The sequence below is a fragment of the Perca flavescens genome, chromosome 22 (assembly GCF_004354835.1).
Source record: "Perca flavescens isolate YP-PL-M2 chromosome 22, PFLA_1.0, whole genome shotgun sequence".
NCBI classification, from domain to species: Eukaryota; Metazoa; Chordata; class Actinopteri; order Perciformes; family Percidae; genus Perca; species Perca flavescens.
The window spans coordinates 9,506,049-9,533,397 of NC_041352.1; the positions used below are offsets into that span (position 1 = coordinate 9,506,049).

Below are 27,349 nucleotides of genomic sequence, written 5' to 3' on the forward strand. Positions count from 1 at the left end.
TGTTGCGCCGGTTGTGCGTATTGCTCCGTACGGCACACAGCTCCGCCCTTGACGATTGTGATTGGTTTAAAGAAATGCCAATAAACCAGACCACATTTTTCTCTCACCCCGGAATGCTGTGTGGACTCGCCAGACCCTCCTCCGCAGTGCTGTGGAGGAAGGTCTGGCAAAGCGAGACTAAAACTGCAGCTGCTACTACTTCTACCACTGCTTCTGCTACTGTGACTAATGCTGCAAATACTTTGTCTGCTACAACCACAGTTGTCATTTGAATTGTAAATGATATCATAAATTAATTAAAGCAGGATTATCAGCTACAGCTGCAACCTTGGGTTTAACTCTAGTAATAGAATACCCCGCCGGTGTAAGGCAGCCTGACTGTGCTAAAGGTGATTGATTTCTAACTAAGACTTGTTCTCAAGGAACTGCAGTAATCAAAATCAGGCCTGTAGTTAAACCGTTCGCCTCTGCAAATACGGGAAACATGTTGGCATTTCCAGCGTGCTGCGTCATTCCCTTTCCATTTAAACTTTTCTTTCTCCAGCTCAGCCAGAAAAGATGTACTGACACAATGACGCAAAATGATGTTATTGACATCTTTGATGAGTTAATTACACATTTGCATAAAAGTCAGAGCAACAGCAGACGTGAGTCAGTAAAGTGTACAGTAGGGGGTCCATTTCCCCTCTCTTCCCCTACGCACACAGCACCTTTTTAGCCTGCACGCTGGATTTTCTTTTCACACGTCATGACGTAGTCAGAAATGGCACATTCGTTCCCTTAATAGATGTTGACAGTGTCCAATGTGACAGGTTGTTAAAAGGTGCCGCACACAAGGATGAGTGACGCTGATGCAAAAGGCTCATGTTGAAATCAGCTGTGTAAAAACAGTATTGTTTATGTAATATAATAATAAGTGCCTTGTCATACAGATATTGATATATATTCTGTAAAAAAAAAAAAAAAAAAAACATTTGTAACAGCACTGTGTTGACTGTTAGAAAATAAAAATAATTGACACACTGGCTGCTCACAATGTGGGCCACTGTAAAGTTGGGTTAGGACGGTATACAGGGCCTGGAGAGATGGGGAGTTTTAGGGGGACTTAGGGAGAGCAAGACTGATAAGAATTACAGCTCACCACCCACAGCTAGCCAATTGGGACAAACACAGAAACCATACCTGTGAGGAGGAAAGGGAAAAAAACAGAACAGGGAAAGAGAGATCACTGCATGCTGGAGACAACGGGGCAACACAACAAATCCAAAGTATGGGGCATGGATGCAGAAGCAGCATTGATTCAAAACAGGAGTGACAAATCATTAGACCCTGGCTGTGCACTTCCACTGTGAGAAACACAATCAACAATTCACAGGAAGTTCATTAATTTCCTACAGAGGTGAGGGACTGGGGGAAACTGCACTCAATGTCAACAAGCCTATCAACCAAGAAGTTGGCCTCAACTGAACTGCGGCAACTGGCTGTCCGATTTCGAACAATGATTCAGCCTGGACACTGGATGAGATTTTGGTAGCCATTCAGATCTCAGCAACTAATGTGGAGACTAAAAAGCAAAGCATGTCTTGTTGTTTAATAGAACCTGTCGTAAGTGTACATGATTATTGGTAATAGCCTACTGAAAGACATTAAGAATTTAATAGTCTGTTTATTACAAATCAAAAACATTTTAATTTGTTTGTGTGGGTTTTTTAGAAAATGCATAGGCCAGTCAAAATTTTCTAAATTGCAGTTTTCTCTTAATTCCCTGTTATAATAATTGTATGTACTTAAACATTAAATTATTAGTTGCATTATCTAATATTACCCACAACTTGGATCACACACACACACACACACACACACACACTTGGCGTTTTTTGCCATCTGTGTAAAAGGCACCCTGTGGTGATTTGCCCAGTAGAAGCGCTATGGAGCAATGTTTTTACAAGTAAATGCCTACTTGTAATCATTGGAGAGGGTGGAGGATGATGTGGCCAACCAGTTTATGTTTGTAATGACAAATAAACTTGAAATTAAAACACACAATGAGAGACGAAAACACAGACAGCACCCAATAACAAGTTCACACCCATTTTAAAAAGGTACACTGTGTAGTGTTTTAAGTATTTTATTAGCCAAAATATATCCTCATTGGTGTAAATTTACCTCTGCCAATGATCTGACTTACCCTTGTAAGCAAATAATGTCTTATCTGTATTTACATTGGACGGGCAAGTCCAAGGAGGCTTCCATGTCGTTCCGTCATTTTTAAGAACTATAATTGCTGAGAGTGACATAAAGCACTAGCCTACCTGTCTAGCTAATCCACAACACGTTTTCGTTCAGAGCCAGCGTCACGTGACTAAAACCAGTTGAAATGGAGAAGGAGATCAGTGAGAGGCGGTTGTTACTGCAAATTTGAAAGCCTGCACTGTACTTTAGGTCATAATGGAGGATCATACTTATGCCGAGCCAAAGGAGAAGGAATCCTCGTCGCCAAAACAGCCAAGATTGGAAGACATGTTGTCATAGCTTCTTGGTACATAACAGCTACCGTAGTTGCAACACACATTTGAAAAAGCGAGGCGCTAGAGAGCACTATTCGTTTCAATGCAAAATACAATTTTACCGCTAGATGGGAGAAATTCCTACACAGTGAACCTTTAATGTAAACATGGCCATGGTCAGCATTGCAAAGCCTCGGTCATGATTGACAGGTCAGCATGTAGCCACGCCCTAAAGCATGCCCTGCTTCATAGTCTACTTTAACATAAATGGGACCACAATTTACTAAATGAACATCAAGCTGTATTAAAGAAGACTTGAAAGTAGTGATTGAGACCATAAAGTCATTATGAAACCATTTACTGAGGTAACAAATCAAATTAGGGTCATTGCCACTTTTTGGAGCCAGTGGAGTCGCCCCTGCTGGAAAGGAGAATGCAAGTTTAAGGCACTTGCATTTTGGCTTAATTTTTGTCCAATATTGTTTACAGTATATGCATTAAACTAACTGTACAGACAGAAAGTATCCTTTTCCTAGGATTGCTAAGTCATAAACTGCCCTACTCTGCCTCTGATTGGCTAGTACTTATTGCCTTCACTAGTTAAATTGGATAGGTTTAGGCATGAAGAGTGAGATTGGTCAGGGGTAGGGCAAGAATACAAGGGCCAGCTAATCAGAGGCAGAGTAGGGTGGGTCAGGCCTTCGTCATAGCAAAAGAAACAGATGTAAGCTTTGGCTAGCTAGTTAACATTAAAGTTAGTGTTGTGAATAATTTGTTTTATGTCCTAAAGTCCAGTCCAAGTAGCACTGCCAAGCACCACTGTATGATTAAATGGAGGATTTTACCCATGGTACACCAGTACATCACACTCTTTTTAATACTGTCTTGCAACTATCTTACCTCCACCAACTCTCTCCCTGTCCCTGAGTTATATTCACACATAGTAAATGCAATCAATTAAATTAAAGAAAGTGCCTGCTCATGTGAGCACTTTCTCTCTTGGCATACAGTACAGGCCAAAAGTTTGGACACACCTCATTCAATGTGTTTCTTTATTTTTATGACTATTTACATTGTAGATTCTCACTGAAGGCATCAAAACTATGAATGAACACATATGGAATTATGTACTTAACAAAAAAGTGTGAAATAACTGAAAACATGGCTTATATTTTAGATTCTTCAAAGTAGCCACCCTTTGCTTTTTTTGAAACTCTGCAAACCCTTGGTGTTCTCTCAATGAGCTTCATGAGGTAGTCACCTGAAATGGTTTTCACTTCACAGGTGTGTTTGTCAGGGTTAATTAGTGGAATTTTTTCCCTTATTAATAAAAAAGCAAAGGGTGGCTACTTTGAGGAATCTAAAATATAAGACATGTTTTCAGTTATTTCACACTTTTTTGTTAAGTACATAATTCCATATATGTGTTCATTCATAGTTTTGATGCCTTCAGTGAGAATCTACAATGTAAATAGTCATGAAAATAAAGAAACACATTGAATGAGAAGGCGTGTCCAAACTTTTGGCCTGTATTGTACATATTAAAAGGCCCTTTTTAATTAAAGAACTAATATCAGCGTTAATCAGTCTATAATCAGTGAAAGGTCCATACACTAAGAGTTGAGCTGTTCACCAGAACTGATAGGCCCAGTTAAAGAAATGCACAAAGACCCACCACCGTACAGATTTCGGACAGCTCAAGACAGTTGTGTAATGGCAGAGTTGGTTGTATAAGAGTTATAAATACTGTGCATTGACAACATATATCCATGACATGTTGGTATTTTCAGGAAAGACAAGGAAAATGTATTGAAATTACACAATTCATACACAATGTAGCTTTAAAGTGGTTTGCATTAAAAATGTAAAATGTAAAAAAGCAACTAAAATCTAAGTCCGATATTTCAAAGCATTCAGTAAAGTCGGAGTTTCCCGGTTTCCTCGGATGTTGACATGACGTTATAAACATGTCTAAAACGGTAACCGTGATTATAGTGCAGCCTCCAGGTAAGTGAAGAATTGTTAAATTGTTTTTCTAGGTTTCACGGCAAAACAATGTTTGCGGATTACATTTACATTACAAATGTTTATAGAAAGATACAAGAATAGTTTGTGTCCTCTTGGTTTTTATTTGCATATTTATGCAAACTGACAAGGAACATATTTGAGCTTTTTTTCATCCAGGGCAATTGTAATCTAATGTAGCAGCTGAGCAAGGGAGTTAGATAATCTTACTAATATAAACGATCTAGGGTATGTGAGCAGGAATCATAATAGGTGATTCATGTTAGGAGTATACTGCAATCTTCTGGTAATCATACACTGATGAATCATCACTTGAGATCACAGCATGCAGAACGTACTGATTAGTATGTAGAGTGGGTTAATTCCCAATTCTAAACATGGGGGACGGCTGCCTGAGACAACAGGAACAAATACTGAAAGAAAAGACAAGTTCAACTCCATCTGCGGTTACAATTGAACCCTGACATGGTCAAATAAATAGGCAGTCTCACAGACAGACAATTAAATTCAGACCAGACTTAGAGCTGCAAAGTCTCTGCAGTGAACTCGGTCTCCTCTTCCTTTTACTCTGTACTGTATACTAATAGCTTCACTCATAACAGTGAAGAGAGCGACATGCAGAAATGGTCTGATGACACAGCAACTGTGAGGTGCTTTAACAGAGGGATTAACTAATAATAGAGTCATTTGTACCACAATGTACTAGTGACTATAAGAAAGTGCTTGATTTTAGAAATGTGAAAAAAAGTCAGGTGAGGCAAAAGGTTGGCTGTACGTCCATGGAATCGTTGCAAATGGGATCTGCTAATAGCCAATTCTGCATATTTTTTATGGCACCAAATTTGCCAAAATGAGGGGTGCGTTGTTTCAATCATGACTTGAGGGGGCCAGTGTCATACCATATACTTTGTAGATCAGAAATCTTCAAAGTCTAACGCATAAGATGCAGTTTGTGTATTGTAGAATGTGCAGCTTTTTTTTTTTTCTTTTTCTTAAATCACATACATTTTCAAAAGCAAACAGGGCTTTGGTAATATAAGTTTTTTTTTTACTTTATCTGCCTTTGAAAATCCATATAGATCAGAATAAAGTTGAAATCCTTGAATTCTTTTTAAAATACATTAGAATCTACAAAGGCTCCCAAGTGCACCCTTTAACCTCCTTAGAATTGCCCTCCCCCCCAACAAAACACAAGATATCAAAGACTGGGGTTTTTCCAACATGTGCAACAGCCATTTTTTCCTCCCCTCTCTCTATCATGGTTCAATGTGATCTGCTGAGCTGCATTTATGTGAGGTGGGTAGTAAAGAGAAAAATGTCAAAGTAAGAACTCTCTCCAAACAAGTGCTGTGCCTCGGAGGAATTCTCCCTGTGTCCTTGAGAGGCATCATAGACTGTGACTTAAAGACTTTTTATTCCTCCTCCGCTCCCTTATTTCACCCCTCCTCCTCCCCTCTATGCGATCTCTCTTTAATTCGCCGGAGGTGGGTCTCTCCACGCTCTGATTGGTTTTATTGGCAGTGGTTCAGTCGCGGAGGATGCCGGCGTGGCGCTCGATGTCGTGCTTGATAAAGATGGATCAGCACATAACATTAGGCAAAGCAGTTCTCTTTTCCATCTCATTATAAAAGGCAACATTTGATGAGAATATGAACATCCTCCGGTGTCAGAGAGATTCATGTTGGGTTATTCATCTCCTTACTGTGTTTTATAAGAAGGCTTGAAGTCAGATGGCGTGCTTTAAAAAAAAGCACAGCAGTCACGGACCTACTGCTGCCCCAAATGAATTTCTGTGTATATATTTTATTATTAAAGACACTTTGACACTTTTGCATGTGGCCCACATTCACGTGTCTCCTTTTCTAGTGTCAGCAAGAGAAGCAGAGCAATATCCGTCAGGATGAATAAACAAGCCTTTTCAGCGATCCTTAAAATGGTTTGGATGCCACATAATGTCACAGAGAAACTGTCACACTTAAGAAATAGTCAAACCTTAAATGAAAAGTTGTGAGATGCAGGGCTGCTGTGTTTGAGTCTGGTTGGCTCACAAAACCTTTAGAAATTAGGGCTGTCAAAATGAACGCCATAATAACAAGTTAACACAAATTCCTTTTAACGGCACTCATTTTATTTACGCACGGTTAATGCACGCGTGTTCTGTGATTTGGGCCTCGGGCCCCTCTAGTTTTTGAAATCAGGAAGTGATGCAGCAGTAACAAGGGGTTAACCGGAACGATCCAATAATAAGTCATTTAATCTAATTGCCAGTTTCTTACATCAGTGTTCCCCGTTCGTTTAAAATAATGCCCTATTCTCTCTCTCAGCAGCACAGCACCACGAGTCCATGAACAAGGCATGTGTCGGTTGTTTAGTTCACATGTCTGTAATAACAGCTGCGTACTATCTGATAAAGTCATGAGTTTAAGAATCATGAGATTAATCCCAATTACATATTTTAATCGATTGACAGCCCTAATAGAAATGAAATTAAATCTGTTTTTCTTGGTCTACTTCTAAAATGTATATTGAAGTCAATATACTAAATTAATTTACAATTCAACTCCTTTAATGATGTCACTACTTTTTTCTGTTGAGTTTTTACCCCGGGCCAGCCCCTGACATCCAGCAAGCGCTCCCAGTGTGGAAGGTCTATGGGCTGTGTCATGTCTCTGTGCAGCCACGGTAGAACGAGCGGCCATGTGCTAGTAACATGTTATTCATGGCGATCAGAGCCAATCAAATTACCTTTCCAACAGTGTATAGCATTGATAGGTGCATTTCATGGGAGCCAGTCTAAACAAATGCCTAATGGAGCGGAGTCCCTCCTCTCAGAGCCAGGAGTCACATGCATTCGTTTTCTGAAGAAAAAAAAATAAAGAAGAAGATGATCAGCAACTTTTGAATGAATGTAAAAGGTTGTATAGCCCTCTAAATTATGTTTTTCCACTGTTACAAAAGTAAGTAAAAGAATGTATTAGGGGTGGGGGGAAAAAATCCATACAGCATAGTTTTGCAATATTTTATTATATATGTGTGGGTCAGTTTGTTCGCTTGACAATCCGATTTTGCAGCAAGAAAGTTAAGTGAGATGAACAGACAGAGAAATGTATCTTTTTAGATAAAACAGAGGTTGACAAAGTTTCCTTTTGGGGACATAATTTGAAATTGGGAAAAATTTGAAGTTGGAAACAAAAGGTAATAAATTGCAATTCGCAGTAGTATTGCAATAGGTTTTAAATCAAAATAATGTTGTATCGTCAAGTATTGTGAGGCCTCTGGTGATTCCCACCTCTAGAATTTAGCACAATATGGTCACTTGGAGAGGTTTTGGGACACCAGTAACACCACATACTAAAAACTCCCTAGCGCCCATAAGGTTAGGTCTATGCAGGTTCCAAATTGTGTTACTGCATTGGGATTGATGGAGAGATGGCCACCACCTACTGAGATGAAGAGAAAGTAAGGAGAGTTTACCACCCACAACAAATTGATGTTAGGCTGTGCACCATCAGTCAAAATCCCATGAAAGGAAGACAGGAAGTGGTCTATTTTGATGGCACACAGCCTGTATGCCTTGAAACACAATTCTCATCAAAAAGCATTTGCTTATTGTTTTGTATTGCCTAGAGGAAAAAAAAAAAAAAAAAGCCTTCCGAATTCCTGTTAGTGGGTGCTTCTGAGGCGCAGGCCGTCAATTAAGAGGCTGAGAGAGCCAGCGTGGAGAATAGCATTTACCACCCACTGAGGCTCCGTAGGAACACAGCTATTCTAGTGCAACAGCTCCATTCAACAGCTATTTAAAAACTTTAATCGTACAAAGTGGGTTCAAATCCTCGTGAATCTAGACCGTTGAAAAAAAACATTTGATTGTTGTTTGCTACAGAGGACTGAACGGGCATGTCTTGGTAAATACAAAGGAGCATAACATGTCCTTATTAGCCAGAGATATGAATGAAAATCCTTGTTTTTCTGCCTTAAAACTGTATTTTCTAAGGGAGGGTATTGATATACTATACTAGAAGAAAAAGAATGTGTCTGCATTCGCGTGGCTGTATCAAACAAAATACATGCGTGCTAGCTGATCATTAGCATTAATTAGACTAATCTTATTCCCAGCAAGATGAAGTGCATCTGTGGCCATGGCAACCCACTCCTAAATGTTGAGTGGCGGTGAGGCCTGCAGTCTCTCCACTTCCACCGGCAGTCATTGTGATTTGTGGAGCAATTACCACACAGCTAGAGGAGAAGGAGCACTTCAGCGGGACAAGTTGGTGTCCCGCATAATGCGTGACATCCTCCCGGTGTCTGCTAGCACGCACACTCACGATGCCAAGGACCTGAATCTGGAGTGCAAGTTAAGCTGCATGTTATGTGTTATGAGTTAAGATAGAAGGAAAGAAGTAGATAGATGGAAAAGAAAAATAATGTGTATATGTGTGTATGCATGCATGTATGCATATGTATATGTGCGTGTAGGTGGGTAGATATACTGTACATGTATGTATACATATATAAATAAGTGAAGCATAAAATTGTTTTGTATTTGACTAAAGTATAACAATAGAAAAAATGGGGTAGGACCAGAAATTTTTTTTTTTTTTTTTTTAACTTGTTCCTACTCCTTTTTGAATCATTTACAATAATTTTGGAAGATTCTGCTGAAATGTACATGTTCTTATTTATCTTTTAATTGTTTTAAGTTTTATTTTTTAACATGTTCAAAATAAATTAAACTGAAAATCTGAAATGTTTTGAGTCAGTTGAAAGCTAGCAAGAAGCGGAAGAGTTTGCTTTGGGTTAGAAGGTATTGTTTCACGAGTTTCGTAAAAAGATGAGGCGCCAAACCTGAGATATGAAATTAAAGTCGAGCTGAGAGTGTGTTGTTTTACTAACCTGGATTTTAAAATAGCACTGCGGCTCATTGAACGGTGCCCTGGAACAATAGCTAAAGCAGAGAGGCAGTGAGCGGGAAATTTCTCTCGACAAAAACACATCCTCCCCCTGACACCAAAGCGATTTTTTATTTTGCCCTCTGAACAAACTCAGGGCCTGATTTAATAACACTGGCGCAGTTTGCGCTGCGTCTGTTTATGAGAGTTCGGTAATAACGCACGCTATGCTTCCACATTTTGCGTAGTATTTATCAACCCTAACACCCATCAGGCAATCAGCGTCTTTCTCCGCCCACTGTACCGTAAATTGCGCTGTAGCGAAGCGGTACTTGTGCTATGATATGGCTGAGTGCAGACTGCGATATTCCCACTGCTGATGCTAGGACTGTTTGAAATGATCCTGATGCCAATATTTGTAAGCGACGAGTTTAACAACTGCTGGAATGGGATGTCAACGCTGAGTGGGAGATTCAATTTCATCTTTGATTTCTTCCAGTAACTCTAATATTGCATGGCTGCTTGATCTGTAACGCTAAATGATGTTTTGTTCACTGACAAAGTGTGATTCTTATGTTAAAAATATTTTCAGCCTCGCCTCTGTCTTCGTCTTGCTCAAATTACTGTTGCCATTTCACCAGCGGCATAAAAGGTCTACGAGGAAACTCGATTGCGGCTGGTTTAGACCTGCTTTTAAGAGGCGGAGAATTTCCCCCGCAGAATAGAGACGCGCTCTTACTGACAGTCTTTGTAAATACCACGGAATATATAATTAGGCGCACTTTGCGCTTATCCTCCCACCTTTTTGGGTGGAACTCCCACTTTCCCCACGACCCTCCCACGAACGCATATTGAAAGTGCAACATGTCTCTTCTCGTTCATGTGGCAGACAATCTGCGATTTTACCCAAGTGCGCCCTGTTTGTAAATAGCCCGCATCGGTTACGTCCGTCTTTGCGACCAATTAGCGCCTGGAAACAGGCGCAAACGGCTTGATAAATCTAGCCCTCAGTTTCAATCAAAATCACTTCTTGTAAATGCATCTCTCGAACATCACCATGACTATGTCTTAACTGCAGTTCTTTATTTTCATGATCCATCACAGCCGGGGGGGGGGTGGGCGAATGTTGTGTGATGGGAGACGGATTAGTGCTGCTCATACGAATATACTCACACTGATCAGTGTGTACGGTGAGACGGACAAGTAAGTGGATGCAATGACTTGAGGTCATGCCCATACTCCTAGTCAGTTATTATTTACACCAATGAGGTTATGGTTTCAATCTAATTTTTCTTCTGTTCTAAATAAGTTAAACACCTCACTATCCATTTCAAATTCATTGCTCATGGACATCTTGTATCTCAAGGGTTGCATTGTACCTAAACAAGAGTCTACAGCCACGCAAGTGGCTCAGTGAGCCTGTACTTGGGATAACGTCAGCACGCTATGCTGTCATGCTCACCATGATAATGCTAACATGCTGATAAAGCAGGTATAGCAGAAATCCCACCCCCTCCGTGTTAGCGGATGGGACAAGGTGCCAAACTAAAAAGTCAAAGTACACGCCAAATACATTTTTCCCAAAAGAATCATGATAGTGTTTGACCACAGTTTGTGTTCTATGCCTACAGTAAATAAATACAGGGTCTCTTGGGCACACGCCAAAGTGAGGTACAATTGTACTCTGCTGACTACACTAGTCTATAGATTACACCGCAAGGGTATTTTCAACTCCATGGGAATTTAAAAAAAAAAAAGGAGCATGCTGCAGGACTTTTGTTTATGACATGAATTTATTCTCAAGTCAAGAACAGATGTGCTGGGAGGTGAGGTGGGGGTTTACATCACCATATCAGCAAATACAGAGTGCGATTGGTGTTGTGTTTCATAAATACAGGTAATATTCTGGATTCACTTAATAACGAAGGTAAAATGGCTTCTTAATGGTCCCTGTGAGAGGAAGTATTGTACATTCGTTCTATATACATATCCTGTAGGTGTAGAGAAAAATAAATCGGTGGTGAAGATCTGTGAATAAACAATTGTCTCTTAATCACAATCAAATACTTATCCTTAACTTTAATGTCTTCCTGCGTTTCATAAGTACCAACAACAATCATTCAGTGGAATCACCTCAGTTGACTTGTCTTTTTTCAAACCTCGCCCACTAGCTCAATAATATTTCTAATTACTGAGATTTAGTCTGTAAACTGTATTCATTAATGTACATTATCCTGGTGTTAATGGCTTCTCAGCTTAAGGACTTCTATATTTAAATGTTGTACATATTTTTACCCTTCAGTATGGACAAATGCACTATTTTAAGCATGTTGTGTACTTTCAGGCATTACATTCACATGCCATATAATCTGGATTTGCACCATGACATTATACATGCATGGCACAATGTTAGTGCACAAGCCACTGGGGATTGGACATGTGGGTGAAAACAGATCTAGTGTATTAAAGTATGCATCATGGCAGTGTTATTTGATGTCAAAGGCAGCATCATGAGCCTTTAAAAGCCTCGGGCTAAGATGCTTCTCAGCTATGTATGAAAAGTGTCATCAGGCTGTCAGCTGCGTCCCCTCAGGCACAAAGACGAAATGTCCATAGCTGAGCCTTTACCAACACATGACATGTTTAACTAGTGTGCTGTATCACAAAGTGGGTTAGCGATGAGCTTGAGGCCAATGTGAGCAGCTCAGTGTGGATCAATACTGCCATCTAGTGGTTAAAAAGTGGATGGGAACTGAGGACATTAAAATGATGACCATTTATACAAGTTTTATTTGAACAAAATAAGAGGAGTGTTTAGTTTATCTTCAAACTTGACTCTTGGAAGACAAAGAACTAGTGCAGTAACGCTGGATACCATTTGTCACTTCTTATGTTAAAGTGACAATCCACCAATTTTACACCTGAAGACCAGTTTACAGTTTATCATTAGTCCTGCTCAGCCTGGGAAAACAGTTGTATAATGTCTTCTGTGGCTCTAGAGGAGATTTGTGAAGTTACATAGACAATTACCCTTATGAGGTCATTGTGATGTCACCAGGGTTATTGTATCTTGGCTTGGGCTTGGATAATACAACACTTTAACAGAAAGCCTATGTTACTGTATACATCCCGGAGGGATGAAGTTTGAAAGACATGGGGAGGAAGGTTTAAAAGATGCTGTGTTGCTTATGGGAAAACTTAAATGCTATAAGTCTAAATCAAAAGGACACTAATGCACTGCTCAGTTTACAGAAATAAAAACACTTTCTCTTGTTAATAAAACTCTCCTCATCATTTTTACTGGATATATTAAAAGTGTGCATGTGGATTCTAACAGGTTACCAATTTGGCATATGTTGCTTAATAATAACCTGCTTTAAAAAAAATGCTCTGAATCTAGAGTCCATGCTAACAGCAATAATAACATTTGACCACAGTAGATCAAGCTCCTTCTTATCACACAACAAATAGGAAGCCTATCAAGAAATACTATCTCAGGAAGCCCTTACAAGCCACATAATAATCTGCGTTTGTTATGGTGTATCTTCTCCAGGCTGTCTACTGACATGATCAAAAGGTTAAAATGTGAGTTGTTTATGTTGGCAAATACTGATTCAGAGTTTCCCAACGGGGTACATGAATTTTAATCAATGGGGAAGTTTCACATATTCCCCAAACAGATCATCACATGGGTTGAATAGACATGCCATTTCAGCAGATGTGGCAGAGTTGCATCCGAATCAATTCGGGCTGAAAATGGATCGGTTACTGGTTCAGAATTAAAACCATTAAAGTAATGCACGGAGTTATGGAAGATGCAGTCGGTGGGTTTGAGAAAATGGATGGAGAGGTAGCAGATAGAGAGGGTCAACACTGATTAATTGTCTGTGTTCAGTGTGTATCTGACCATTTAGGTTTAGTCACCACAGTGTGGAAAAAGTGCAGGACCACCAGGGCATAATCCTATATGTATGTAGGCTACAGTGTGTGCAGGCTTATTGTGATTTATATTGCTTTTTATTCCCTTTATAAACTCAGGCAATGTAACCAATCTGTTTTTTTTTTTTTTTTTTTTTTTTTAAATGTAATGTTTCAATGCATTTCTTTACCAAATATTATATAATATAAGTACTTGGAGTTGCCTTCCATGTTTGAAAGACGATAGGTAGCGCAAGAAGGATCTTTGAATCGGGCAAAACCTATGGGCCAAACCAGAGCAAAACAAGTTCAGCTTTAAAGTTCTTCCATTGCGCATGCGTCGTATCGCTGGCTGCTACTGCTTTATGAGTTATTAAAATCAAACAGACGTCCAGCCTACTGGACAAAGCCACCATCAACTTACTGATTAGCTGTTGTAACGTAGCGACTGCTGCTTGATATTTGCGACCTGCGTGCATATCAATGACTGTATAAATGGTGAATACAAAGACGGATTTCTCTCGACACTTAAATCATCTTTGATTACCAGTCAGCCGTGCTAGCGTCATAAAGAATTTCATTTTAATTATCAAATAGAGCCAGATCATCGTTTTTTGGCATGTAGACCATGGTGTATTTGTTTAAAGTTCATACAAATACCAGTACTCGCTGCTCATATATGTTTCGTTTAAACGTTAACTCCTCCCGTGACGTGTTCTCCCAGCATGCTCTGCAGCCCAGAAATCGGTTTTCAATATGACGATTTCAGGCTTTAAAACAGCAATAGATATATAGTTTTGCCACGAATATTGTTTACCAAGGTCTACACAATCCACATCAGTTTGTAGACGGCCATGTTAATACATTTACCACCGTGTGTGAGACACAGGTAGCAGGACCCTACTATAAATACATGGAGAAATCTCTACCACATCGGTTGGTCCGATGGCGGTGAGATTTCAATTGATTGCTACAGTGAGTTACAGAACCTCTACGTTTCTTCTCTCCCCTCCCCCACCGCCGGCCTTGACCAACCTTTTGACAGTTTTAAATTCATTGTGTTTTTTAATAACATAATTAAAGCTAAATTTGACATATTGAAATAACTCCGACATTAAAGAAAATACAATTGCTCTTACAATAAAACACCGTTCAAGCAGCATATGGTGGTTATCTACAGAGATCAGTATTTTGCTCAAGTAATAGTAAAAGTACTATAGTGTATAAATGCATTCAGATAAAAAAAAAAGTAGGTCAGTTAAATTCACTAGATATAACTTTTAAATTAAAGACCATTTTAAGGCTAAGTTCCTAATTAATGTGTATTAACAGGTCAACATTATGCACCAATGGAACAACAGCATCCCACTACAGTTCTCCAAACCAACAATACATTCCTTTAATATAACGTTAGAAATGTGAAACCTGTGCATACAACTGATTATCAATTATAAATATAGCTTACAATATCTTCTTCACTATCTAGACTCACTGGAATTAACCAGAAAAGAGAAAAAGACAACAAAAACGACCAACAAAAAATAAAAGGTCTATGGACATTAATTCAATAAGTAGTTGTCACTTTCAACAGCAGAATGAAGCGCCACAAAGGCAGCCAACACAGAGAAGTTAGGAGAATAAAAACTCCACAGCAGGGCCACAAACACGCACTTTAAAGCACAGGGAGCAGTTTTTACACACCGAGTAGCACACACAGTGTGAATCATGTTGGTGTACTCACGTATTCTATGACTCTCTTGCACCGCGAAGTCCTTAATAATCTGCTCCAGGTTCAAATCCTCTACTCGTTCATTGTCAGTGCAGATAGTAAGCACTCGGCCTCTGGCTGCACTCTTAAAACTCACAGTGTAGAAGACATGCTGGAGGATCCGCCGTGATAAGTTAACATATGAGTATTTTAGCTTCACTCATGTCACGCACCTGTTGGTTTACGTATAATTGCGGGTGTGTTAGATTTGGGTCACTTAGCATGCTGGCTGGGTGGTGCAATGAACCGGTGATTAAGATGCGGCCTTTTTTTTTTTGCCGAGATACAGTGGGCTACTACTGCTAATCTTATCATAACCAATAATGACGTAATGCTTCATTTTATTTTTTTACTTCAGATAAAATATACTTGATTATGCCTTTTTGCTCCATGCTTAGCCTGGCAGAGATATTGTTCGGTAGGCCAAAATAAAAAACATGAAAGAAAGAAACTAATTCATTGTTTGTAACGTGTTTTAAAAGTTGTCCCATGAACTATTAAATAAAGTGGAACATGTTAAATGTATAGATCATTTTCCAGTTGTAAAAATAAACATTCTAAATGGCCCCAAGTTGATTTCCTGTTGCAATGTAGGTGAACGACATGACAGGAAGTTAACAAGGGGCCAGGCTGTTGCCTAGCAATGGAATTCCATTCGAAATATGCTCTCTAAATATGTCTCGGGAGATAAATAGTGTAAATTGGAAAATAAAGGTCATATTTTGAAAAAGAAAATCATGAAATTCTCATTTTTGCCAACATAGAAATAGCGATTCATTAATTTTCCAAAAAATATTTACATGTGCTTGCGCATTGAAGGATTAAATGAAAATCTTGTCTAAAAGATTTCTGTGGAGACCAAACATAGCAACCATGGAATGCTTTAAGTGAGTTCTTGCGTGTCCTGACAGACACATCTCACCCTGGAGAATTACAAGTTCCATCTATTGACATGCTGATGTCCAGACAGATATTGAGTCCACACATCTAACTATAAAGTAGTTTACTATGTAGACCTGTACCTGTAGACCTGTCTGGCCAAGTTCATTTACTGTACAGACTCATTTGGTTGGATATTTCCTGTCTTCTATAGTCAAATGTGGAAGAGAAAATATTTTACCCATACTTACTTACTCTGTAATGGTGAAATGTGAAAATGGGCAGGAAAACATAAGCAATTTAATGACTTACTTAACATAATAACCAGTAGCCTATTTGTCATACTTGGCATAAGATATTTTACTTTTTGGGCTTCCTTTCATCAATGACATAACTTCATATTCTAAGCTGAATCTACTCCTACTGTATATGTGCTATTACAATTTCAGCATCTGATCATTTAAAAATGACCAATCAGCAGATATTTTAACAATCCCATAGGTCAAGGGTCTTCAACTTTTTTTAAGCCAAGGACCCCCTACTACATATTACGTATACAATTAGGTTACATATTAAACTGGGCCTGCAATAACGTGTAGAAAGGCCTAAAGCCTTTATACATACCTTTTTTTTTGCCTATAATACTAAGCTATTAAAAGAGCCTAATAATCGTTGCCATGGTTTGATAAATCATGTTAAATCATGTTAAATCATCACATACATATGGCACAGTGAATCCTTAGGATGAACTGGATCTGTGGATGGCTACCTTAGTGCCAGTAAGCCAATCATCAGTGGGATTTATATTTGCTAGTAATATGTTGGATTCATATTAACTGTTATTTTTTGCAGAAAAAATTTCAAAAATTAACTATAATTTTTGGGAAAAAAAAAATTCAAAAATTAACTATTATTTTTGAAAACGTTTTCAAAAATTACCTATAATTTTGAGGACCCCCCGTTGAAGATCCCTGCCATAGGTGGTTTGTCACAGATCCAGCACTGTAATGGACTGATAAAGATGTTGATCATGAGCTGCAGTTGATCACAAACTAAAGTATTATAGACAGAAAACCCTAGTGTCATACTTCAGCTTCCAATCACCTTTACTCATTTCTTTCATGGGTGTAACTTATGAAGGCATGACAGCCTATCACTAACACTGTCAGTAGAGTGTAACAAATTAGTAAAATGGCTAGTGTTGCAATGTTGCATTAGTGGCATCAAACAGCAGAAAGCTATCAAATCATATCAGATTCATCTTCACAGATACCCACATTGTGAAGATTAGCAGTTTTATAAAGATGTAATAACATTCTGTGGCCTGATCACGTTTGTCTGCTATGCCACACAATTCTAGATTATGGGATATCTATTCTTGATGACATGAAACATTATAATTGCATTGCAAGTTAAATAATTTGTAAAATGAACCCACATCAGGAGGAAGGTTATGAAGTTTATTAGAAATATCAACCGGATTAGAATCATACAAAAGCAGCACTGAATGCATGTCTGAATGATGTTCAACACTACAGATCTAAGTCATTTACAGGGTAACCTGTAACACACATGGAGTCCCTCTTTCCAGAGTTGGTGATTTTTCATCCAATAAACAAATGTATGCAGACAAATAATAAACCTAAATCTATGTGTGTAACTATGTATTGTGTGTGCCAATCTTCTTTCACAACAGTCCCAGTTTATATTCCACCATCATGTGTGGCTCGCCCATCATTTCACTCTGGGTTGGATCTGCAGGGTAACAGGATATAAAAAACACAGAGTGGTGGTGGTTAGATATCATATTCAGACAGTTGTGTGAGTGGCTTTGTAAAGGTGAAGGGATGAGGCTCTCACCGTTGAGGATGTCCTCAAAGCCGATGGACTCGTCATTGCCTCGCAGTGTATCCAGAGCCAGGTTTGAACTCTGTAAGAACGGCAGACGCTGGATCTGGGAGGAGGAGAGACAGACAGACATCAAGATTTATGGGGAGAGAAGAAGGACTTAAAAACAAACACTGAACAGGGAGAGGAGCCAAAGGAAGAGGACTATCAGAACTGGGGAGGTAGATTACCGGGACATGTAGTTTGCGTGTGAATTTACATTGTGTGAAGTTACACTATGTACGTGTATGTGTGTGTGTGAAGTTGCACTCTGTGTGTGCGTTACCTGTCTAGCTGCCCTGTACTCCATCTGCAGCTTGAGTGGAGCATGAAGACCCTGGATGTTTCTGAGAGTGGAGAAATTCATCTTGTCCTGGTTCGGCTGGAACTGCACACCACAGCACAGAAACACAGACACATGTTTAGCAGCCCCCGGGACAACAGAGTCCCGTAGAATTTCCACCATTAAACTTTCACTTGTTCCTACTGCTACGGCTCTGCGTGTAACAAATAAAACAGAGCTATTGGTTGTGTAGTTAAGAGTAAAGACATTTTAACTTAACATGAATGTACAGGTAATTCTGTTTTATTGTTAAAACACAAAAAAGGGAATATTTTTTTTCTATTTGTATTTCCCCTATTATAATTTTTGTTAAAATGAATATATATATTAAATCCTAAAAATAACAATAACAGTTTACATATATTCTAATGGTGCAAAGATGTGTTTGACAGACATTTTCACAGAGTAGAAAAGGCACAGGTGTGATTAATAACATCAACTATGACTACATAATTAGGCGAGGTTGGTGTGGCACACTGCGGCGCCGGGCTCTAAAGACTGCGGCCGCCTTGATCTCGTGAGGTTATCGTCGCCCACGTGTGCATGACGTCAAGTCGGACACAAATCTAACCAGCATGCATTGGGCGGCGATCGCCGGTGATTGATTCTGCGCAGGCCTGGCTAATCTCAAACGAGCCTAGTGATAGCGTAGGAGTTCCACCTGTGCTTAGACCTACTACAACAACTAAAAAGTATGCAGTTAAAAAGTCTTTTAATGACTCTGTACTAGGACTGGGTACCGAATTCAATACTTTAGGCACCGGCCGAATTGCCTCCTTAGTATCGAAAAATGCCTCATCATTCAATACCAAATGTCAATAACCTAAGGAGTAAATCTCATCAGTGTCAGTGAGCCAATAAGCATGCAGCATGCATCTACCAAGATCTAATAATGCTCGTGATTGGCTGTCCAACATTACATGTTGTAGAGGCAGGCAGAAAAAAACCTATACGTCACGCACAGAGACGGGGCTCACATAGTAGGAGCTAAGAAATAAATAAAAAGATTAGTGTCGTAATTAATTTTTTGTTAAAATGGATTTTATAAAATTGGTATCGAAAAAACTAAATTATGTGAACGATACCCAGCCCTAGTCCTATAAAAAAAAAGAGGTCTAATCGAAGTGAATTGGGTAGGAGCTCTTATTTTTCTCTTACAATTTAGATTACTCACATTTTTCTCTGACAGCTCCAGTGGGTGGCTTGGAAGGAGCTCATTCTTTACGCTGGTAAAGCTGTGTAGCAAAAGAAGAAATACTATAAGCAGGTGAAAATCTGTATTATATAACTTGCGTTTCATTTGGTTTCAAGGCTGGGACTAATAAAAGTTAACACACAGCAGTCCCTCTTGAAAGAGAAAGCTGTCACACAAACGACATCTTTGTCTTCTTACACGTAAACATTTAAGCTAATCGATGTTCCACACGTCACTATTTTACGCAGAGGTCACTCTCCAGTCAGATATATAGCAGTTATTAGGAACTTGTAAAGTAATACAACTATGTCACTGCCATTTTTGAAGCTGATAACAGCGACACAAATATTATAATCAAGATATGTGATGAGCAGGATATTTAACAGTTGAAAAAAAATTAACTCAGACCTCTCGGGTTGACAAACTGTAATTGTAATGCTTTTTTTTTTTATTATCTCCATCATATCTATGGCCTTTTTGTACTGCAATTTCTTGTTACTTAATGGTCAACATATATTACCATACTAATATATCTGTGAGAAGATAAATCGGCCTGGATGATTCATCAGTCCAGCTCTAATGTTACAACAGACTGCAAACCTAAATGTAGTGGATAACCAGGTAGACACCGCCACCGGTGTAATTGTATGTTTATTTAAAGCATGGGAATAAATACTGAAGCATAAAGAGAATAACGTGAGTGAATAAATTGTTACAAATTGTGTTATATCAAGTGTCAAAAACACAACACCGGTATTTTAAACAGAGATATAGCTGTCTGTCCGTCTGCAAGAGCATGGTAGGTGAATGTAATAGCTATTATACATATAACGTTAGCTAGGTGACACCAGGTTAGTTTTATTTGTGGCAGTTGTCTCACCCGCTACGTAGAGAGTCCTGCACTCCATAAGCTCCCTGTGGACATAAGCCTGCCACAGGTACACTGTCTTTCAGCTGAGAGCGGAGTCCTCGAGTATTCTGTAACAAAAAAACAAACGATACACATTAACCGTTTACAATTGGTAATATTTAGTTTAGCATACCTCAGTTACAAACACCGAAAGCTAAAATCATCTTTAGCCAAGTTCAGGAGCCTCATAGCTAAGCGCTAACTAGCATTAGCTCGAGTGACTAATCAAATTCACAACTACTTGATTTCAGAAGACACTAAGATAGACACAAAGGTATGAGGAGGTGAAATAAATATGCATAGAACTATAGAAAATATCATTGTAATTAATATGGTTACGATAGCATAGATTACATTACATAAGATAAGACAGCAACCATACCATTGTGATTCCGTTTCTTCCACTTTCTGTTCGATACACTGTATTGCATATCCGGTTGGGTCGCGTTTTCATTACGACACATCCGGTACAAACCGGCGTTAATTTACTTTTACAAAACAAACCCGTTGTATTATTCATCCTTGCTCTTTATGCTGTAGCTGGTTTGTTTTTGATCCCCGTGTGACAGTTCCACCAAATTATAACACAACAATAAAAGAAACACTGGTCATAGCCGTCTTAAAAAATGGTGTACAACCATGCTTTAGTATAAGGGGGTATAGCTCAGTGGTAGAGCATTTGACTGCAGATCAAGAGGTCCCCGGTTCAAATCCGGGTGCCCCCTCTTTTCAAAAACGTAATGTCCGTTGTTTTGTCACCAACGATCAGTGACAGCGAACACAAAATCTATCAACTAACTATGTTGTAGTTATGTAGTCACATTACAAAGCTCTACACATATATAGATTGTCTCGGTATCTTTGACAGTCACATTGTTTTAACAGTTTTTTGGGTAGAATTATAAGGAAAATAACTGTTAATGGTGATATTACAGGCAACATGTTCCAATATTATTACAGAGGTGGACATACACTTAGTTTACTACATGAGTAAAGTAATCCAATAATATGTCAGATAATATAGCATCTCTGGCCCAAAATAAAATCCACACAGACACAAGCCTATTAAAGATACTTTAAAGTCTTTATTGTAAATAAAATGACTGGCAGAAAAGTAGACACACTCTGAAGTCTCCAGTGAAATGTATCCATCACATTCTTCTATTTTCTTTTTAATATTCCTGTTCATACACTATTCAAAGGTGGGTGTCACAAAAATTGAGCAGAGCTCATCACTTTGTAGACGGTGACATCTACTAATCTAATAATCTCTGGAAAGTCCATCTTCTATTTTTTCAGGTACTCAGCAGTGGAAGCATCTCCTCCAATGTCATCATGGTTTAGGATCCATCCACAAGACACAATATATTGAGTGACATGACATAATTAACATGGCGGGGCATCACAAAACATACAATGACAAAAGAAAAAATGTTACATGTAATGGTTTGGGGTGAGTGTGTTGTTGAGTGTTGTGTAGGGTGTGTGTGTGTGTGTGTGTGTGTGTCTGTGTGTGGGTGTGTGTACAAGGGGGAGAAGTTTAAAAGATAAAGAGAGAAAGACAGAGGGCAAACATAAGAACTTTTTTTTCTGGCAGGGGCGGGTGATGATAACCTATGGTCTGACCATTTTATATTTTGTTCCATCTTTTATCTGCACCCCCCCCTCTTCTTTTCTTTCCAAACTTTGTTTATGTTGTTTTATTATGGAGACAGTGATCATGGAGAGAGTGATCACCGTCCTGCACCCAGGCCCTGGGGAGGAATCTAGCTAGCTAGTGTCCCATCTTCCAGATATAGTAGCGTTGGACTGTGGAGAGGACTTTTCATGCTTGAATGCTAAAATGTATGTATAGAGCTGCACAAATAGCACATTAGCACTGGGATGTTTTTTTCTTATTTAGATTATTTTATTCTGTCTTCATCAGCCTCAGCAGCCAACCCATGGAGATCTAACCAGGGTGGATATGAATGAACATCTGTCATACGAGGAGGCCAAGAGAAAAAGGGACAAAGGACAAAGGGAGAGAAAGAAAAAAAACAGAATAAAATGAGAGCAGATCAGTGGCAAACAAAACCATGGTCATCAGTAAGTTCCACCGTAGGTGAGATATACACTGATGGAAATACAGCCTGGGTAGTCCTAAACTTAAACAGCAGATGGCATTACAGCATATACAATAAGCAGTGTTCAATGTTTTTTAAGCCAAGGACCCCTTAACTGAAAGAAAGATGGAGCAGGGACCCCCTACTACATATATTTTATAATATAAAGTTGCATATTAACTACAATAGCTACAATAATGTGTAGGGCAGCCTAAATCCTTTATACATACCTTTTTTTTTGCATATAATAAGATATTCAGATTAATAATTGTTGGTATGATTTTATAAATCATGTTTTAATGTTAAACATACATGTGGCACACATCTGTGGATGTATACCTTGGCTATAGGCCATTAAGCAGTGGGGATTTATATTTGCTAATAATATGTTGGATTCATGTTAAGACTTTTACAACTTTTGAAAAGAATTACAAAAATTAACAATAATTTTGAGGCCCCCCCCTGCATTGACTCTGAGGACCCCATAGGGGTCCCGGACCCCCTGTTGAAGATCCCTGCTCTAAAGCATTAAATAAGCAGCAGCCATCACTACACATGTTCACCTCTGCTTGGCTCAGAGAAGTAACTGCAGGCCAAAGTGCTCCACTCCTGCATATACCTGCACAGGCAGAAGAGACAATTATCTTACAAAATGATGATGATTAAATCTTTTATCTATTCAACAGAAAGCATTACAATGTCACAAGGTTTCTACGAGTTGACGGTAAGCTTACTCGTCAAAGTTGAGAGCTTTGGCCCAGGCCAACAGCTCTTCATCTTCCTTCTCTTCAATGGAGTCCATCACTTCCTCTGCTGAATCCTCCACCAGCGTCTCCATGTGTCCATGCACCGTTTCAGTCTGCAGACGGCCTTGGTTATACCTGTATGTAATGGAGAGAACACACAAACACTTGTACACGGCACTGCACAGAACTCTGCCTTAGATGTGTATTCTACTTGTTTTGTAATAGAACAAAGGGCATTAAAAGGAAATTAAAATAAGTGGGAAAAAGTAAAGATAAACAGAAATGTAATCAGAGTTTCTGCAGGTTTCACCAAGTCAAATCTAGGACTTTTTTAAGACCTTTTTAAGACCAATCATGAATGAAATTTAAGACCTTTACTACAACATCAACTAGCCCTAAATTCAGTTTTTTAAGCCAAGTATTGCTAAACTTGCACTTCCCCATAGCTGAAGAATAAAATCTGTTTTATGTCTGGGGTACAATCCGAAAGAGACTCACACCAATCACACAAAAGCTGACTGCAATATAAGTTGCATGTTGGTCTCATTTGTAGTCGTAATACAGCAAAATTATGCTTGGACTAGCAAAAGAAAGAACTACAAAATTAAGACCTGTTCAAAATGATTTAAGACCTAGAACACAATACTTCAGCGAATTTCAGACTTTTTAAGGCCTAAAATTTCGATTTTAAAATTTTAGACTTTTTAAGACCCCGCGGAAACCCTGGTTGTATAGTACAGTTGGTGACATATTTCAGTCTGGACCAAAGTGGTGGACCACCAACATTGCCATCCCTACAGCCGCTGACACAGTCTGGCTCTCTTTTCCACATCTCTAGCCAGATGCCACATCCCTCCATCCACCAGTTCCCTGCTTATTTCTTCTACTTAATGTGTATTGTCTACTTAATGTGTATTTGTGTTATTTGAGCTGCTGTAGCACAGGAATTTCCCCAGTGTGGGATTAATAAAGTCTACTTTAGCTCTTATCTTATCTTCTTTGGTGGTGTTTTACGGTAGCTGGCATCTGCAATGTTGCATTGCTGCCTCCTTCTGGAGCTTAACTATTACTGTATCATCTTCATATTATGTCCTTTTTATTAGTCAAGGGTCATTCAAGAAGTCAAACAAAAAAATGTTTTCCTCCTTTTCCTCCCCTCCATACTCTGGGATACTTTTTACTGATATTTCTGTTAATCCAATTTTCCTAAATGCTCCTAATTTCAGTTAAAGCTTCTGAACCCCCACAGAGGTGATTTCAGTTATTCTGGCTGATTAGACCTCTGCTCAGGTTGAAGGTGGGTCAGAGCGTAGATGAGAATGTATTAGGGCACACATCTTTTCCACCAATAAGAACGAAGCTAACAGGAGATTCAGGAAGATGTCAATTGATCAGTCTATACACACTCACACATTCCTGGGAGGAGGTCCAATCAGCCAAATTAACTGAAAATACCTGTGTGGGTGTTCAGAGTAACATCACTTTCTGCCCCATATCCCCTACATGCCCCAAGTATATGCTGTACCGTCTCTGGCTGTTGGCACGGCTCGCATAACCCGGTTGGGTGCTTCCCCAAGATGTACAGTATAATGTGCTGTTCAGATTGGTGTATTTCATTCTCATTCTGCCAACTTTACCTGTTCCCTCCTATTCCCTCCCTTGCTCATTCTGCTTCGTAAAGAATAAAGGTGTCTTTTGTCTCCTGCTCCCATTATTGTTGCCATTGTTGGTTTGTTTTTTCACTAACAATACTTCCTTCAGATTTAGATAGTTTTCCACATCACCTGACTGCCTCACCCATCGACACACCTGTTCCCACTTCACTAATCAGGAATTTATCTTTTAGGATGCTTAGCTCTGTGACTGGAATGTAATAATAATGCACAATAGACACAAACTGAGGCTAGCATGTACCGCTATCCTGTAATCACGACTTGAGGCCATTGTTGCACAGCAAAAGGCACATGTATACAACTCACATTTGCTTCATCCATTCAATTTTCTTCTTCTTCCGGAACTTGTCTATATCCTGTTGCCGCCTCAACCTGGAATAGTGAAAGTCAATTTTCTTCTTAGCACTGATCTCTTCGGGCTCACTAATGGGAACCATCTATCAAACAGAAGAAGCACATAAACACAGACTTCATAACATCTGCTTTTAGTGGCTACCAGTTAAACCTATATTTCACTTTGTTTTTCGTTAAATAAACAGTGTGTGAGAGAGCATTATGTTTCAGCTAGTCTCGCATTGCCAGACCTTCCTCTACAGCGCTGCGGAGGAAGGTCTGGCTAGTCCACACAACATTCCAGGAAGGGAGAAAAACATGCTCTGGTTTATTGGCATTTCTTTAAACCAATCACAATCGTCTTGGGTGGGGGGCGGCGCTAAGCGCGGGACACAGGTACGGTGCCTCTGCAAAATAGCCTCGGGAAGAAACTTATTTTGGTGGTGCACGTACGAAGGCAAGCTCTGGAATTAAAATGGCTGTTGAATATGTGATGAGAATTTTATTAAAAGAAGAGATAAATATAATTTAATTGCCGGTTCTAGCTCAAAGGATGTTTCCCGAGTCGACCGGAGTTTAGAATGCCAACGCAAAGAAAGCAGAAGGTGAGGGACATCCGGCGGAACCACCGGCGGCACTGGAACAAACCCGTAAATGAAACATCATCGATATACGTAAACTAGGTTTCAGCAGACGATTTCCTCTGAATTGTTCTTCACCTTGCTACAGTAGAGCCTCCAGTTGTTGTTCTCCATGCGCTGGTACCATCCTGATCTGTCCTCCTGCATGGTCTTGGTCTGTCCGTACACCGACTTCTTAAGGTCCAGCTTGGTGTAGTCCTTCGGGCTGTAGGCACACACGTCTGTGATAGGTCGATAGGTGAAGATCTTGTAATAGATGTTGGGAGGAAAGGTAATCTGAAGGCAAAGGTAAAAGCAAGATGTTAGCAGGTACGTCTGCATTATAATTCACATATCTGTCGAGTCATTTACCACTATTTCCCTCTTTAGCTCTTACCCCTCCGAATCGAAATCTGACGAACACGCCAGCAGCAGCATCCAGCAACTCTGTCTGCCAAAGGAAAAATCAAATCTTAACAATAATTCCATTTGTTGTTTTGATTTCATAGAGAGCATCGTTGCTGTTACCTCCCGAGGATTGACCGTTTTGAGGATTGTTCGTGGATCCTGACTGTTGCATCTGTTCATTTGGTCTTTGAAATACTTGAAGACCTCTCTGTACTACAGTTTGGGTAGAAAAAAGTGTGTGTTGTTTATGCCTGTTGACTTTAAATTGTGCATGTACAAGAGTGTATGAGTGTGCCCACAGCAGCAGCACCCACCACATATCCTCTCCAGGCCTTCTGAATGATTCTGGCTGCTATCTGCTGCAGTTTCTCCTTTAGGGGCTCCTGGGGATTGTCAACCTGTAAGCTGGAGGCAGATTTAGAAATGAGAAGAGAAAAATGGTTGAGAAAATGAGAAGGCAGACAGTTGGGTGCAGAAAGATTTAACTTGTGTTACTAAATCACAAACCATAAATTACATTTAGGCTACTCAAGTACTGTATTCAAGTCGAGTCTGATGGTATGAACTTGTACTTTAATTTTCTGCTACTGCTACTAGATTTCTAGTTCACTACATTTATTATCAATTATAGTTTTTTTTTTAACAGATTAAGATTTTAAATACAAAACGTGTGATCATTTTGTAAAATACCATCAATTGTTACAGATGAATCTACTCAAAAGTCTATAAAGTAGTTCAAATTAGCTCCACCTGAACTGCTACAAGATTAAAAAGCTGCTTAGCTAACGCTAAGACGTCCTACAACAATTGAAAAGCAAAGAAAACAGGCTAACTTACACTGTATTTGATTACCTACATGATTTGATATAGCAAACGTTAGATTGTTGCACACACACCTAAATAGTCATACAACAAGAAAACATTAATATTACCCCATGACTTCCTCTGTAATAAAGTATAACTTAAAAACTGCCTCTTAACGCGGGTTGACACATTATTTCATTGGGTTACCTAGCAACATAGTGATTACAGTAAAGAATACGTTTTCCGGAATGTACTTTCAAAACAAAAGTTACTGTCAATGGCGGTCAAGGTAATCAAATACCTGTTACATTCCTGAGTCCAAAAACAAAACAAAACAAA

The 27,349-nt window shown here is 39.2% G+C and overlaps 2 protein-coding genes and 1 non-coding gene across 7 annotated transcripts; 1 reads left to right on the plus strand and 2 right to left on the minus strand.

Annotated features, from left to right (window-relative positions):
* Nucleotides 1–17,425: 17,425 nt before the first annotated feature.
* pomp (proteasome maturation protein) lies at nt 17,426–20,800 on the minus strand. The gene is made up of 6 exons (XM_028569590.1): nt 20,704–20,800; nt 20,292–20,389; nt 19,391–19,451; nt 18,160–18,261; nt 17,847–17,940; nt 17,426–17,741 (listed from the first exon to the last, which is right to left on the minus strand). The coding sequence occupies exons 1-6, from the start codon at nt 20,773–20,775 to the stop codon at nt 17,674–17,676; spliced, it is 495 nt and encodes a 164-aa protein (XP_028425391.1). The 5' UTR covers nt 20,776–20,800; the 3' UTR covers nt 17,426–17,673.
* A 174-nt stretch (nt 20,801–20,974) lies between these two features.
* Nucleotides 20,975–21,046, plus strand: trnac-gca (transfer RNA cysteine (anticodon GCA)). Its single transcript has one exon. It is a non-coding gene; the product is annotated as a tRNA-Cys (tRNA).
* A 941-nt stretch (nt 21,047–21,987) lies between these two features.
* Nucleotides 21,988–27,212, minus strand: c22h11orf65 (chromosome 22 C11orf65 homolog). 5 transcript variants are annotated; one of them, XM_028569775.1, is made up of 9 exons: nt 27,139–27,212; nt 26,521–26,604; nt 26,327–26,419; nt 26,196–26,249; nt 25,898–26,095; nt 25,152–25,282; nt 23,161–23,307; nt 22,990–23,045; nt 21,988–22,299 (listed from the first exon to the last, which is right to left on the minus strand). In XM_028569775.1, the coding sequence occupies exons 3-9, from the start codon at nt 26,384–26,386 to the stop codon at nt 22,226–22,228; spliced, it is 720 nt and encodes a 239-aa protein (XP_028425576.1). In that variant the 5' UTR covers nt 26,387–26,419; nt 26,521–26,604; nt 27,139–27,212; the 3' UTR covers nt 21,988–22,225. The 5 variants fall into 5 exon arrangements, with proteins under 5 accessions (XP_028425576.1, XP_028425573.1, XP_028425574.1 ...); XM_028569772.1 differs by having other exon boundaries at nt 26,521–26,611; nt 27,139–27,209; XM_028569773.1 differs by having other exon boundaries at nt 26,521–26,611; nt 27,063–27,150.
* Nucleotides 27,213–27,349: the final 137 nt, after the last annotated feature.